Source organism: Diaporthe citri (assembly GCF_014595645.1).
Source record: "Diaporthe citri strain NFHF-8-4 chromosome Unknown scaffold_5, whole genome shotgun sequence".
NCBI lineage: Eukaryota > Fungi > Ascomycota > Sordariomycetes > Diaporthales > Diaporthaceae > Diaporthe > Diaporthe citri.
Window position 1 is genome coordinate 1,083,913 of NW_025064850.1, and position 16,126 is coordinate 1,100,038.

Sequence of the window (16,126 nt, forward strand, 5' to 3'; positions counted from 1 at the left end):
AAAATAATAATTTTAAAATTAAATATATATAATTAAATTTACTTAACTTTATTAAGCTTTATATATTTATAATAGCTTTTATATATATAATTAAAAGTAACTTTAAAGTAAAATAATTATTATTATTTTAAATATTATAAGCTAAGGTTTAATAAAAATATATAAGATTTAACTTAAGGTTTTAATATTACTTTAAGCTTAAAGAAAGAAATATTTAAGGTAAATGAAATAATTTTATAACTTATTATTAATATTTATTCATTTTTTTATAAATTATTATTATATAATTAAATTTAATTAATATAAAAGATTTTATAGTTTAAGGTATAATTAATATACTTATTAAGGGATAGCTATATATTATTAAATTAAGTTCCTAGCTAGCTATTAAAGATAATTTATAAGAGATAATGTTTATATAAAATGAGTAAGCTAAAGCTAATAACGCTGTTCTAGGGATATTATAACGTAAGATTCTTATTTAAAAAGCTTAAAACACTATTTCAAGTGTATTAAGGTGTAGAGCAGGGTAGAAATAATCATAGGTAGATTTACTTGCATAGAAAACATTACGTACTTTAAGCTCTAGCGTTTGCAAGACGGCATATTACTCACTTCATGTTACCAATAATGTTAATGGCTGGTAATACGGGATTAATATGGATTCAACATGAGGGGAAACGCTTAAGGGCTTTAACACGTTGAAGAACTATAAGAGGAATCATAATCATGGGATGTAGTGTAAAGGCTTGGCAATTATAAGAAATACTGTGATAGAAGACTGGTAGGTAGAGCGGCATGTCCACCTGGGGCCGTTAAATTTATTCTGTTCCCACCGAAAGTAATTCATAAGATGGCTGCCATATGCTAACCCTCTCCATTCGCTATCTTAAACCCTGAAGCTGACTCGTTAGACGCAATATTCATCACCTTCGTTGTCGTTAAACATGCTTGTTTCAAATTTCCCGGCAGTCCAGCTTATATTTTATCGCGGACAACTCCCTCATTTTCATAATCGCATGCGTGTCGGTCATATATTGGCAGTCTATCTTAATTTCGCCCTTCTTGCCGATTATAACATCAATTTTGTTGCAGAATGACCCTCCCTTCCGCATCATAAACCATGTAGTCATTGGGCCCAGGAACCCGGTGGATTTGATAGTACTTCGAGGTCTAAGAGAGGGACAGTAATTAAGGAGTTAGTCACCAGATGATGCACAAGGGATTCAGAGAAGCCCTAGCCCAAGCAAAGGCAGAATCAACTTACATCACAATACCGAAGCTTAAACGACCATCCCTCAGGTCTCTGGTCGCGATTTCTAATATAGTCCCTGATACCAAAGGAGGCCTCCCCATCAACTGCCCATACCTCTTCATCCCCTTCGGAGATTTTGCCTCCCTCCTCATAATAGCGGATTAGTGCTTCAAAATTAGCACGGTGTTCCGGAAGCTGGTTCTCCCGGATCATGCGTCTGTACCCTGCGATCCTGCCTTCTCGAGTATCCCACAGCGGCCGAGAGGGCGGCGATTGTACTGAAGCTGGGTTTCCCGTCTCTTGGGCCGATGGCAAGTCTGAATCCGCAGACTCTTTGCTTCCGTTTGCAAACGGTGGCGAAGTGACAAATAGAGTTGCAACTCCGTCGACAATGTAATTTGTTGGTAGGTCTCTCGTACATACGATAATCATATGGGAAGCAATCATGTATTGATGTTGTTTTATCTAAGTTCTAAGAGGCTACGTGCCCCGTAAGGGATAACTAAAGTAGCCTTTTAATAACAAAGATTATACTTACCAACACTTAAAGTTTTCTCTTCTTTTAATAAGTATATATAATCCTTATTATAGTTAGCCTAAAATTATAATCCATTGCATATTATATATATATAATCTTTATTATAAAAAAGCATTGCTAAAAAGGCTTAAAATTATAACTTATAAGTTTTAAAGTAAGTTTTAGCAACCCTTACTATTATATCATTTCTTAAACTTATAATTATTATTATTATATTATTTTTTAAATATTATATTCATTATCCTTAATACTTAGCTTTTAAAGTTATTTCTTTATAGAAATTATTAACTTTTGCATAAAGGCCTTAATTTTAAATCTCTTTTTTATAAAGGAAGTTAATACTTGCAAAGCTAATACTAAACTCTTTAGCCTGCATCTATTTTTATTATATACCTCCATAATATAAATATTATTATTTCCATTTTTACTTTTATTATTAAAATACGCTTAATATTACTTTAAATTAATTTCCTTTAACTACTTTTTATCCTTTTAAAACTAAGCATTATAAGCAGCCTATTTATTTATTATCTCCTTTTCTTGCTTTTTATTATTCTTTTTAATCTCCTTAATAATTATTTTTTGCTTAGGTTACTTAAGTAATAGCGCATATTTCTTAATAAATCCCTTTATATATAGGCCTTATATGCACTTATTAATAATTTAATATAAAAAGTTTTAAAGCTAGGTTAACATAGCAATTTAATTCTTTAATAGCTAAATCTTTTTAATTTAATATATATAAAAGATATTTAAGATTAAAATTTTTATTAAGTTATTTATTATAAAAATTATAATAATTTAATATTTAAGATAATAATCGCTTTAATAGTTCTTATTATTAAGAATGCTATATAATCTTGCATTAAGAATTTCAATACTTTTAATATAAATGCATAGCTTTTTAACTATATTATTAAAAAATATTTACTTATCTTAATATTAAAAATTATTAATAATTTAAATAATAGCTATTATAATAATATTATTTAGGAAAAGTATCTTAACCTAAGCTATAATTATAACCTTTAGCTTATTAATTTTAATAATTCCTTAAGAATTTATTTTAATAAGCAGCTTATTCTTTTTAATGCTTAATATAAAAGTAAAGTTAAAGGCGATTTTTACAATCTTTATTAAGATCTTATTAACTTAATTTTAGTTATCTTTATTATTAATAATAATTAAATTGCCATTAATATTAAGTAAATAAGAGTTATTATTATTAACATCCTTATTAATATTTATTAAATAAGCATTATTAATAATAACCTTATTATAAAAGCTAGTAAGATTAATAAGCTTATCTTTATCTTTATTAATTAAAGCAATTTTAGCCCTTCTTACAGCCTTAGTAATAATTTTAATTTTTATCTTATTACTTAATAAAAATATAATTATAATATTTATTTTATTAATTAAGGTTATAATTACAATGTTTGCAAGGGAATCTTAATTTTAATTAAGGGTTGCAGCAAGGCTACCTTTAATATTAATTATATTAATAGCAATTATAACGATAATTATATTAATTATATCTTTAACACGAATAATAAATGCAATATTTATTAAATAATTCTGCTTATCATTATCATCCTTATAAGATATATTAATAAAAGTATTAAATAATTCTTATAAATTATTATTAATATTTTTTATTATAATAAGAAAGAAAAGATTTTATAGAAATTTAATAGTTAAAATAAATATTTATAATATAAAACTTTATAATTATTATATAATAATTATTAATTTATTCTTTAATTATAAGAAAAGTTAATAAATTGCAAATAAATTTAATAAAAATTAATTTTAATATTACTGCTAATAAATAATAGTAAAAGATAATAATAATAATAAAGTTAACTTTAAAATAATAATTATTAATAATATTAATAATTATAAGGTTATCCTTATATATAATAAGGTATTAAAAAGGTATTAATTAAAATATAAAAGGTTAAAGTTTATATTAAGGGTTTTAAATTTAAAAGGTATAAGGTTTTATAACTAATAGCGGCGAGGTTAAAAGAAAAAAGTATTAACGGTAAGTTGCTCCTTTCTTAATAAAAAGGAGCTACTCCAAGTTTCTTAACTAACCCATTTATTTATATATAAAGCTTATTATTATTAATAAGCTTTTATAATGCAATATTTAAAGTTAGTTTTATTATTATATTAATAAGATTATTTTTCCTATTTATTTACCTTACTTTAGTAATCTTTCTTATTTTATATAACTTTTATAATAATATAATATTAATTATAAAGTGCTTTTCCTTTATTATTCCTAGCTTTATAAGGCATTTATATAAGCTATATAAGTTTATATAAATAATTAAAAATATATCTAGCAATAAGAGTTATCTTATAGCCATCCTAATTATTATAATTAGGGAAATTTTAATATTTACTTTATTTATTATATTATAAATTTTACTTATTAATATGCTTTAAATAATATATTTATACTTTATTAATAATTAATAAAGAATATTGCCTATTATTATAAATTCCTTAATTTCTTTATAAGTTTTATTTATAAGGATAATAATATATTTAAATTAAGATATTAAGTCTTAATTATTTGCAAATAATTTATTTATAAATATAAAAAGTTTTGCTATTTTAAGATTAAAAGGTATATATTTAATTCCTTATATAATATTATTTATTTACTATAATAATTGCATATTTAAGCTCTTATAATCTCCTACCTTTAAGTTTTGCATTTATGCAGCTATTAAAAGATTATATAAGGCTTTTAATTAGCAAATTAAAGTTATATATATTTTATAAGTTCTTTATTTAAGGTATTTCTAAAAAGCGTCTTTAATTATTGCATTAATAAGAGTAAGTTTATTAGCTTATCCCTTTTATTAAGTAGTAATTAAGCTAATAATATTTATAATTATATAAGCCTTATTATAATTCATTAGGTTTTTAAGCATTAGCTCTTATTTTAATTTTCCTTATAATTTCGCAGCCTTTATCTTAATCTCCTTTTTATCCTAAAATTTTAGCATAAATAAAATTAATATATCATTTATTTATATACTTATTATTTTACAGAATTATATAAGCTTTATAATTATTAAGTAAGAATTATATATAAAGCAATTTATTTTAAGCTTTTATTAATAATGTTTTTAATATATATTAAATTAATAAATGCTAAATTTTATTATGCTATATAAGGGTTAAATAATATAAATAATTATGCTTAAAAGATATTTATTCTTTAGTTTCTTTAATAACTTTATAAAGATTATCTTGTATAATTTTAACTTTACTTAAGGGTAGGCTTAAGTAATATCTTAAAGTATAATAATTATACCTTTTTCTTAAATTAATAAAGAAGCAAGTATAAGAATTATTTATTAGCTTATTCTTTAAATAATTAAGCTTTATATTAAGATTAATCTCTTTTTATTATTATTATAACCTTAAATAATAAATTAAGATTTCTTATATAATTTTATAATTTTACCTTTTACTTTTTATACTATATAAAACTTAAAAAGATAATATTTACTATATTGCTTTGCTAATCATTTCTTAATTTAAAAGATACCTTTAGCAATAAGATTATTAATTTCCATTTTATTAAATTCTTTAAATAATAAGCTTAATATTATAATAATTCCATCTTATCTTAATTTAATTGCTAAGTTATAATTTTTATTTTCTTTCTTTAAAATATATAATATAATAATGCAATCTTTTATCTTTAATAATAATAATTATATAATAAGTTGCATTTAAGGTTTTATAACTAAATTTTTTGCTTATAAGAATTGCATTTTTTTATTATTATTTTAATAATATAATTAAATAATTATTAATTTAAACATCGCAGCTTTATTTAGCATATTTAAGGTTATATTATAGCTATTTATAGCAATAACCTTATATAAATTCTTTCATCCTTTTCTCTCTCTCTATATACAAACTTTACATTATAGCAAGTATTCCATATTAAAGATAAATTTAACTTTAATATTTAATGCATTTTATACTTACCATTTAATTATAATTTTTCACAGCATCTTTATAGCCTTTAAAATAACTTCCGCTTACTTTTATATTAATAATAATAATAGCAACTTATGCAATATTTATAAATATACATTAAAAACTAAAAGCATAAGGACTAATTTATTTAATTTAGCAATATTATTAATAGCTTTTATAATTATTTATAAAATAGCATTATTATTTATATTATTATATAATTTAATATATAGAATTTTATATACTTATTTAAGAGCTTAATAATATCTTTTAACTTTCTTAATAAATTAATATGCCTTTATAAGGACCTATTTACATTTAATTCCCATTATCCATGCCTTTAAATAAAATTTTAAGGATATAAAGTTTATTCCTGCATTATATTTAATAATATTTAATGATTCTTAATATATATTAATTTAAAGCATTTATAATATTTATTATATAATTTTTGTAAATATAAATTTTAAAAATTTCGCTCCTTAGAAAGCAATAGCTTAATTTATAATATAAAGGATTAGGCGTTCGCTTAAATACATTATATTAACCAAGATTTTATAATTAAATTTATAATTATTACATAATATAAACTTAAAATATTTAGGCGTAGGTTTATTTATTTAATAATAATGATATATCTTCTTAATCTTTATTATTGCTTATTTATTAATATTTAAATTACTAGCTTTTTTAAGCATTTAGCATAGCTAATTTATTAATAAGTATTTAAAGTAATAATAAAGTTTCCTTATTTCTATCTTTAAAAAGAAATATATAGCATTAATAATTTAATTTAGGAAAAATTATAAATAACCTTATTTTCTAAGTATTAATATGATAATTATACCATTAAAGAAAACCATTTTATTTATAATATTATTATAATATACTTAAAGCTTATTTATATTTATTAAGCAAAGCAAGAATAAGGTTTATACCTAAACAATATGGAAATTAATATAATTAACTAAGGTTAAAACTTTAATTATACTAAGTAAATTAATAATTATTTTATTACTAAATTTAACTTTAGCTTTTCCTATAGCGATTATATTAATTTAGTACTTTAGGTTTTTTCATTGCAATATAAGGAATTACTTATATTTAGCCGTAAATATTAATAATGCTTTAATATTTAGCAAGATTCCTTAAAAATAAGTTTAATTATATTTATTCTTTAAGATAAATTAATTAATTATAATAATTATTTCCATTTAAAAGATATTATCTTCCATAATTTAGTATATAAACGCTTTATTAGCCAGGAAATTAACATTTGCATAATAAACTTCCTTATTAAGTCCTATCTTTATAATATAAGTATCGTTATTATAATCATTATCTTAATTCTATTTATCTTTATATTTATAAAATTTATTTTTATTATTTATTTTATATTCTTTAAATTTATTTAAAAAAATATTAAAATTAATATTATAACCTTTATATTTATATTATATTAAATAGCTTCTTCTTATTAAATATTGCTTATTAGCTAAATATTTAATTAATTAGCATCCTTCCTTTTTATAAATATAATATCTTTTCTTTTAAGGTTATCCTTTTCCTCCTTCTTTATAAGCATTATTACTTTAAGCTTTATAGCTAATGCCATAAAATCTTAGCTACTTAAAGCTTAAATGGCTTAAGTTTAATTAGCTAAATCTTTAATTTCCTTAAAATACTTAAAACTATAATTATTATCCTTTTCTTAGCTTTTAGCTATTATATTTATAATTAATATAATATTAATTTAAAACTTTATTTATAATATAAATTATAATTATATAGCTAAATTATATTTTTATTATAAATCTTAAATTTAAAAACAATTCTTTGCATAATTAAGCTAGCTTAAAAAGAGTTATTTTTAGCTTAGAAACTCCTTTGCAAGCTTTAATTACCATTATTTTTAAGTTATCTTTTTTAATATAATTTTAGCTTAATGCCCATTAGCAAAGTTATAGCTTATTAAGCATTAAATATAAAACCTTATGCAAGTCTTTATTTAAGTTTTATACTCTTATCTTTATAAATATTATTATTATTTAATTTATATAATAATGCTAGTAATTAAGGTTTATATTAAAATGCATTTTAATTTTAAAGTACGCTATTATAAATATATTAATTTAATTTATAAAATAAAGGTAATAAGCCTTAGCTTAATTTTTAAGCATTTAAGGAAAAACTATATAAAATTAACTTAGCTAAATTTTAATATAATAATAAATATTAAAAAACATCTTTATCTTATTATTTAGCAAATTATATAAGTTCTTAATATACTTATTAGAATTATTAAAGGTTTTTATAAATTATGCTAACTTTGCTAAATTTAAGTATTTATTAGAAATATATTATAAAGAAAGAGTTTTATATAGGTTATACTTTTCGTTTAGCGAAGATATTCCTAAGGCAGCCCAAGGTTATGCTAAGTATAATATATATCTTTAATATAAGCTTTATCTCTATCTTTCCGCTAATAATAGTGGGCCTTGTTGATTATATTAATTTTTAATAAATTATATTATTAAGTTTAGGTTTTATAATTACGCGCTTAAAGCTAGTGGCGGCGATAAATATTATTTTAGGGATTGCCTTCTTAGCGATTATTATTATTTAAAGCCTGCCTATAGTTCTTATAAAGGCTATGCTTATAGTTACTATTTTTAAAATTATATATAATATTTATTTATGCTTAATTTTAAAGCTAATAAGGCATTATAAAGCTTATTATTAATTTATTTTAATTTTTCCTTAGCTTAAGCTATGGTAATTAACTATAGTACTATAAGTTAGTTATTACATTTTATATAAATGCTTTGCATTTAAAGGAAGACTTTTAGGCATTATTAGCAAGGATTTAGCAATGCTTTAAATATTACTTATATTTACGCTGCATAATTCTTGCAATAAGCAATAAAAAGGTTATTATTATAAAAGTTTTATTATATATAGCTTGTTAAAGTACTTATTAAGTAGGTAATTAAATATTTCACTAATGCTCCTTATATAAGGGTTATAAACCATAGTTTTGGATTGATATATCCATAGTAGGCTAGGTTAATTAAAGTTTAAGCAAGCATTTTATTAATTATATACCCTTTAATAAGAGCTAATAGCTTTTTAACGTTATTAACTATTCTTATAGGTTTTTATGGCAAATATTATAAAAAGTAAAATTAATAAAATAAAAAGAAATGTTAATAAAATAAATAATATTTAAAAGCAAGTTAATAATGATAATTTAATAAAGAGTAAGTTATAGTTATTAAAAGGAAGAAATTATTAGTTCCTTTAAGCCTTAAAAGCTAAAGCTTTTTCTTATCATTAAGTCCTTTTATATTAATTAAAAGCATAATATATAACTTGCATTTGCTTATAATATAACATTGCATTAGCTTTAGCAATTACAATAATTACAAGCCTTATTTATTTAATAATTGCGATAATTATAAGCTTTATTTATTAATAAAACGGAGCTTTATTAAGTTTTACCAAAGGATTTAAAGATGGGTTTGTAATAAGTTCGTTTTTAGTAAAGTCTTATACATAATAAATGCATATCTCTTAAATAATAATAAATATATATATAGATATCACAAGGAATGCTACTTAATCTATTTAATCTTTGCAATATTTGCTTAGGGAGTTTAATAATGCAAGGAGGCCTAAAGAAGCAATTATTGCTATATAACGCTTACCAATAAGGAGGATATAATTTTAGGTTAGAAAAATCCTTATAGGGTTGCCTCTTCTACCTTATTAATCTATGGTGCCTATAACCACTAATTAGTATTGGTAGGTTTCTTATACATATAATAATTATATGGGAAGCAATTATATATTGATATTATTCTATCTAAGTTTTAAGAAGCTACGTGCCCCATAGGGAATAACTAAAGTAGCCTCTTAATAGCGAGGGTCGTACTTGCCAACATAATTAGCCTCACCTCCCTGGGATGTATTGCTCTGTTTATCAGTCATTTTCAGGTAAAGTAGGTAACTGGCATGTATTGTATAAGGATTATAAAGAAAAGCAAGTATCGTTAAATATCAGAAAGAAGGTTGCACTCAAAAGGATAAAGTGTTAAAGTTGCCATCATTTAAAGCAGAGACAGTAGCGGGGTCGTCTGATAAAATTAGCCGTTGGGGCTATGCAAGGCAGAGTACGCCCACCCAGCTTCCACAGTACGCCCACCCAGCTTCCAGCGTTGGCCCACCCAGTACAAGGAAATTGGCTGCATGCACTAATAAAATATAAGTATACTTTGGATTTTACCCCTCCGCCCCTCTGCCCCTCCGCCCCTCTGCCCCTTTATACCCTTTATGCCCCTTTACGCCCTTTATGCCCTTTTGCATTTTTTATATTCCTTAAGGCCCTTTTTACTGCTTAAGGCCCTTTATGCTTTTAAGGCCTTTTTTATCCTTAAAGGCCCTTTATCTCTTAAGGGCCTTCTTTATCCTTAAAAGCCCTTTATCTCTTAAGGGCCTTCTTTATTCTTAAAGGCCCTTTATTTCTAAGGGGCCCTCTTTGCCCTTAAGGGCCTTCTTTACCCTTAAGGGCCCTTTTTACCCTAGCTAGGGTAGCTTTTTAAGGATGCAAGGTAGCTTTTTGCTTATTAAGAAAGTACTTAGTTTTATTAGTACATACAGCCAATTTCCTTGTACTGGGTGGGCCAACGCTGAAAGCTGGGTGGGCGTACTGTGGAAGCTGGGTGGGCGTACTCTGGCTCGGGCTATGCCTGCAACGCCGCTTTGTGGCACAAGTGGCACAGGCGGGTCCCTCTCTAACAGTGGTGTTGGTGTGCCGCCTCGGCAACTATCCGCCAACCGCTATTTGAGGTACCCAGGCATTGAACACCACTCGGACACCCTCACTGCAGCTGTTGTACTCCAAACGACCATTAAGGGACATTGCGGGCGTTAGGGACAATGCGGGCGTTCGGAATCGAGTAGTCAGACCTGAGAGGTCGCATGTGACTATTTCCCTATATCTCCCAGCACTCAGAATTCCCCAGGATACGTACGAAAGAAGACGAGGAAGAAAACAGTAGGGGAAAAAGGGCGCCAGTGCTGCGCCGTTCAATTTCTATAATACTTCACGCTGGAAAACGGGCCATCTTCGGGCCCAAAAGTGGAACACAAGGTCAATTAATGTCCCGCTCCCACGACAACACGTCTGTTGGGAAGCCTAGCAACCGTCTCATAGGCCATCCAGCAGGATGGCGAGAGTTTAGTGGGTAAGGCATTGTCATCACTTCTTGCTGGCTCTATATATAAGAAGGCACACTTACCATCTAAATACAATATCAATCATCTTAGACACTCTCAAATCCATCCACTTCCTTCCTACACAGTTCTCATTGTGCAGCAACGTCAGCGCATTCATCTTCTTCTTCCACACTTCTCGTTGTATGATAACATCAGTCAACCCATCTTCGGCATCAATCCTATCATACATTGCAGTCATGTCGTCGCAGCAGACGAAGCCAGCTCAAGCACCGGTCGATCTTTTGAAGGAACACGCCAAATCAATGACGGATCAATTGAAGTCTGCTCTTACTGCCCTGCAGAAACAACCTAAACAAGAAAAGAATGCGGCATACATGCTGTTGAAGTATATAGGTACCGCAATTGCACGGCAATGGCGGCGTCGCTTTTGTTCAACACATGCTACAGGCGCTCAAAGGGGGCCACCTGCCCAAAGGAGAAAAGCCTGTCCTTTAGGCCATCGATAGCAAAGTTGGGCTTGGCAAATCCAGCAAGTATTCTAAAGAGCTTGCTGCGAGTCGGAAGAAGAATCCAAATGTTAAGAGTTTTAAATACGTGCATGGATAGATATTTTCCAACTAATGCTGCGAAACCTTACTGACCGTGCCCCTCAATCAGTCCTATAACTCTCAGATGATGACAGGCGGGAATCCAACTCCGCGTCTATGTCCAAACAGCCGACTGAGTACATATTTCCTGGTCAGGAAAAAGCATACTTTGAGTGCAGTAGCCAGTCAGGGCAATGTCAATCGACTCACAGAGGTCATCGTCACGTAGGCATACTTTCTGATTATGATTGGCAGGCGACTGTGCACTCACTCTTCCCAGACACCCATAACCCAGATCTCCCAGTACGTTGACCGAACGTCTGGCAGTTCACATGCACGATTCTCTACGACGCCATGTAGAAAATGGTTATCCATCGATACTGGCAAAAGTCAAGTACAGTGAGCGGAAGTGAGAACCGCAAGTGGTATCTAAGTTTTACCAAAACCCTCCCACACGCGCGCAATCAAACAAGAGTCCATCCCGGACATTGGTGCGAGGCAAAAGGGAAGTAAGGAGTACAAGCCTCGCTGACCGGACCTGTCCCCTATCCCCGCGAAGGATCGCACGCAAGACGCCCTGAAAATGCTAGACCTCCCTCCGCACCTCACCCACTTGAGACGGATCCTGTTACAATGAATGACTAAACAAAATTCCTTCAGAGCTCCCAGAACGATCGTGGCTCGCCCGGTGGCCCATAGATGCTCGAACATGATTGCGGTCTGACACGAGGACGCATGCTTCCGCGATGATGACGGCTAGGACTCAATCTGTGCAGGACCTACTGCTTCGCAAGCCCTTGCTTAGCCTGTTACAAACAAGGACGTCAGCACTTGGTGACTTGATAATCATATATGGGAGGGTTAGACATACCTTCATCTGCTCAATCCTTGCCTTCAGCTGGCTGGTCACCTCAGCAGCCCTCTTCCAACTTTCAGCGCCATTGCCGTTGTTTCCAGCGGCACCACCACCGGCAGCGGATGAATGCTCGCCCGAGTAGACGTCTCTCCTGTAGCCCCTAGCGGGAGATGCTCGTCCACTGCTAGCCGAGCTGGCCCCATTGCCATTGTTGTATCTCCCAAGCTCCGGGCTGAGGGCCTTGTGCCTTGCGTAAGGCGGAGGAACGTCTGGACCATATCCATTCTCCTTCTCCTCGGAGAGGTTGCTAGCATATGAAGTGCGGTTCCTAGACGCTGTACTTGCTGCCCTATGCAAGCCGCCTCCGAAGCTGCCTTCCCTTTCTCGGAAACCGCCGCCCATTTCTTCTTGTACTGGGCTGGCCGTGCTGAGCGTGGGGCTCAACATGTCATCACGCTGCATACCGAGCTGCTCAGACTTACTGAGAGCTCGCTTCAGTCGGTCAAGTTCCCTTCGCAGACGCTCATTCGTGCTCTCCGCCGCTTCCGCATCGCTCCGTGCACGTACAAGCTGCGTCTCCTTTGCCTTGATGCTCAGCACATCCCGAGTGTGATCTTCAATGAGCTGAGCATTTTGATTCTTCAGTTCCTGGATTTCGGACATGAGCTTGGACCGCTCATGGCGGCCCTCGTCAGCTTGCCGCAGCAGGCTCTCGTTGGCGGCTCTGAGCTCTTCTAGCTCTGCGCGCTCCAACGCAGTGAGGCCAGAGACGGCGGGGGCAGGTTCGGCGGCGGGAGCCATGGCTGCCGGTGGTGCAGCCGGTTTGGCTAGAGAGCGGCCAGCAAGACCACCGCGGCCCATGCCAAGTCGTTGCCGAGGAGGAGAGGCGACTGGTGCTGGCTCCTCGTCGTACTCGTCCTCGTCTGGCGGCGGGGGCGCTGCAGCTGCAGGTCGCCGCGGCGATGCCAGGCCACCGGGCCCTGCGAGTGTCCTCTTCTGAGGTGCTTTGAGACCTCCAATCCCAGAGGGTTTCGGCATCCCAAGCTTGTTGCCCGCTGGTTTTGCCGTCGATGGTGGTGCCATTGGGGGAGACTCGGCTCGTGGCGGTGCCGCTGCCGGTGCAGCTTTCTTTAGACCAGCGGGACCCTTCCTGACAACCTTCTTGGGACCCCCTGGTGGAGGTTTAGCGGCCGGCGGTGGCGCTTTCGGCTTCTCCTTCGCCTTGACTTCTGCTGTCTCAAAGTACTCCTTGATCTTGGTCTTTCGAATGTCGTCAAGACCCTCCATATGGGGGTTCATCGCCCGCTCGCCAATAATCTTCATGATGGTGCCCAGTATCTCGGCACCACCATCACGAAGCGCAGGGCTAGACTCCGCCAGGAGCTTCTTTGCAGCCTCAACCGTCTGCCCGATTTCTTGTTTGCTTGGGACGTCTCTTGTTGTCCGCAGGCATCGTACAAGAAACTTCATGGTACCTTCCTTGACCTGAGGGTTCTTGTTGACTAGATAAGCCAAAATATCTTCGAAACAATCCGTCAGGCTTGTTGCCAGGAAGACCTGATCGAGTGCTGCGCCAAGGGCATCCTGAACAGCGGCTTTCTTCTCCTTGAGGCGGTCCATGATGGGCTGCATGACGACCGATCGGTATTTTCCGTAGCTCTTCCGCAATCCTTTGGCTAGGAGCTCGATGCATTGAGCTGCCTGTGTGACAACAGCGATGTTGGCATCCTTCATACATTTCGCCAGTGACCTGTTGATTTCGCTGAAATCCCCGTCCTTGATCCTTGGCACATTCACAAGGGCGTACAGCGCCTCAACAGCTTCCTTGCGGTCTTTCCATTTCGATGAGCCGAGCAAGTCGTAGAAATTCCCAGGTATACCCTTGAGGACGTCCTGGGGCTCTGCAAGGTCGAATGCGTCAATCTCCTCGGGCTCCTCGCCCTCGTCGTCGTCCCCACCGCCTTCGTCCCCTCCTCCAGCGGCCGGGGCCTGTTCTTTTGCAGCTTGTTGAGTCCGCAACAATCGTTCCTGCTTCGGAGCACCTTCGGCCTTGATTTTCTCGAACTGCGTCTCCAAGTCGGTTTGCTGGGTTGGCTTCAGATCGCCCCAGAACATGGGCTTCATAGCCTCCCGCAGCCACCTGTAGAATTCCACTGCCAAGTTGGTCGCTTCAGCTCGCACATTTTTGTCAGCGTGGCCGAAGGCTTTTGGTAAGACTTTGAGGACAGGTTTGGGATCGGCAAGCTTGCAACCGTAGTTGTGAAAGATGGCGGTCAAGGCGTTCAGCGCGGCGGCAACGGTTTTTGGTTGCTTAGCGGAGAGTACAGGCAGGACATCCTCGATGACAGGGTTCGGTACATCAACTTCGCAGAGGAGGAGCAGGGCCTCGATGGATGACGCCTTTGTTGCCGCTCGCGTAGACGGGAGACCCTTCTCACAGATGGGTGTGACTGTGACACCTCTTGATCTCGTGCCGTGTTCCTTGCCGCCGAACTTCAGAAATGCGCAGTAAGCTGCCATGCCATCTTGTTGGGCTGCCACGTTGCTGTCGGCCACGGCGCCTTTCCATAGGGAAGAATCTCGCAGAAAGGGCTGGAAGGCAGCATCGTACTCGTCGGCGCTGACCTCGAACTGCTTGGTGGCTTCTTCGTATGCTGCTTTGCGGACTTTCCAGATCTACAACCAGGCAAGGTGCGATTAGCATCCACTCTGTTCGACCACTGGACGGGCTCTAAGAGGGAGCCCCCTCCCCCTGTCTTTCCCTCATAGTACCGGTGTGGACCAAACTCGGTGGTATCGCGGGTTCCACGTACCTTGTGCACCCAGCGATCTGTAAGGGGCAAAGAGCTGTAATCCTCCTCTCCATCAGCCATTATGGATGGCTCCGGATCGGCGTGAGTATCTCCAGGATTCGGATCAAAGGTTGGTGGTGAACCAGGGATGTTCGGTAGGGAGGCTTCGGGGCCGTCGCGATCGATGGGGCCGGTGAGAGCTCGAGCTATGCGACGTGTTAGCTTGTGGACCGCCGACCGAATCTTTCGGCGCATGATGCTGGCTATGGGTCAAGCGAAGCATGGTAGCTGCTCTTCCGTGATGTCCAGCGTGGCGCTGTTGGCCTGGGATACGGGGGTCGTACCAAGTGATCGCAAACAGCAAACAGCGCCTTGGTGCTTGAAAGATCAGGCAGGCGGGCTGGTGTGAGTAACGCGGGCGCGGACAAGGGAGCGTGCTTTGTCCTTGTGTCTCGGGGATGCAATGAAGCTGTCGTGGGTGTTCTTTGTGTGTTGAGTAGGTACCTCCTTGGCGTCGATTTGTTTTGTTGCGAGTGACTGTCGTCAAAAAGCTTGGACGTCGACGGGCAGGGCAGCAAGGCAAGTCCAATGGTGCCGTGCCCTTGCTTGGCCTTGAATCTGATGGAGCGACGACCGGGGGGCCACGCCAGGCCAGGGGGGCAAAGGATGCGGTGACTCGTGAATGGCCGTCGGCAGGTGCCACGCTCCCAGGGCTGCCAGGGCAACAATCGATCCGCTGTCCAGATGTTTTCGGCCGTTCAGAGGGGCAGGCAGGGTTCTAGCTTTTGCTGGCAGGGCAGCAGCAGGGGAGGGCGAGGTTGAGTAGTGGGCCGAGCTTTTTGTAAG

At 34.1% G+C, this 16,126-nt stretch overlaps 1 protein-coding gene across 1 annotated transcript; it reads right to left on the reverse strand.

The window, feature by feature from the left end:
- Window positions 1-12,411: 12,411 nt before the first annotated feature.
- On the reverse strand, window positions 12,412-15,535 carry INS49_010997 (uncharacterized protein; the record flags this gene model as incomplete). Its single annotated transcript, XM_043171718.1, has 3 exons — window positions 12,412-12,438; window positions 12,504-15,164; window positions 15,302-15,535. 3 exons carry the CDS (start codon window positions 15,533-15,535, stop codon window positions 12,412-12,414), a joined length of 2,922 nt encoding a protein of 973 aa, XP_043023463.1.
- Between the last annotated feature and the right edge of the window lie 591 nt (window positions 15,536-16,126).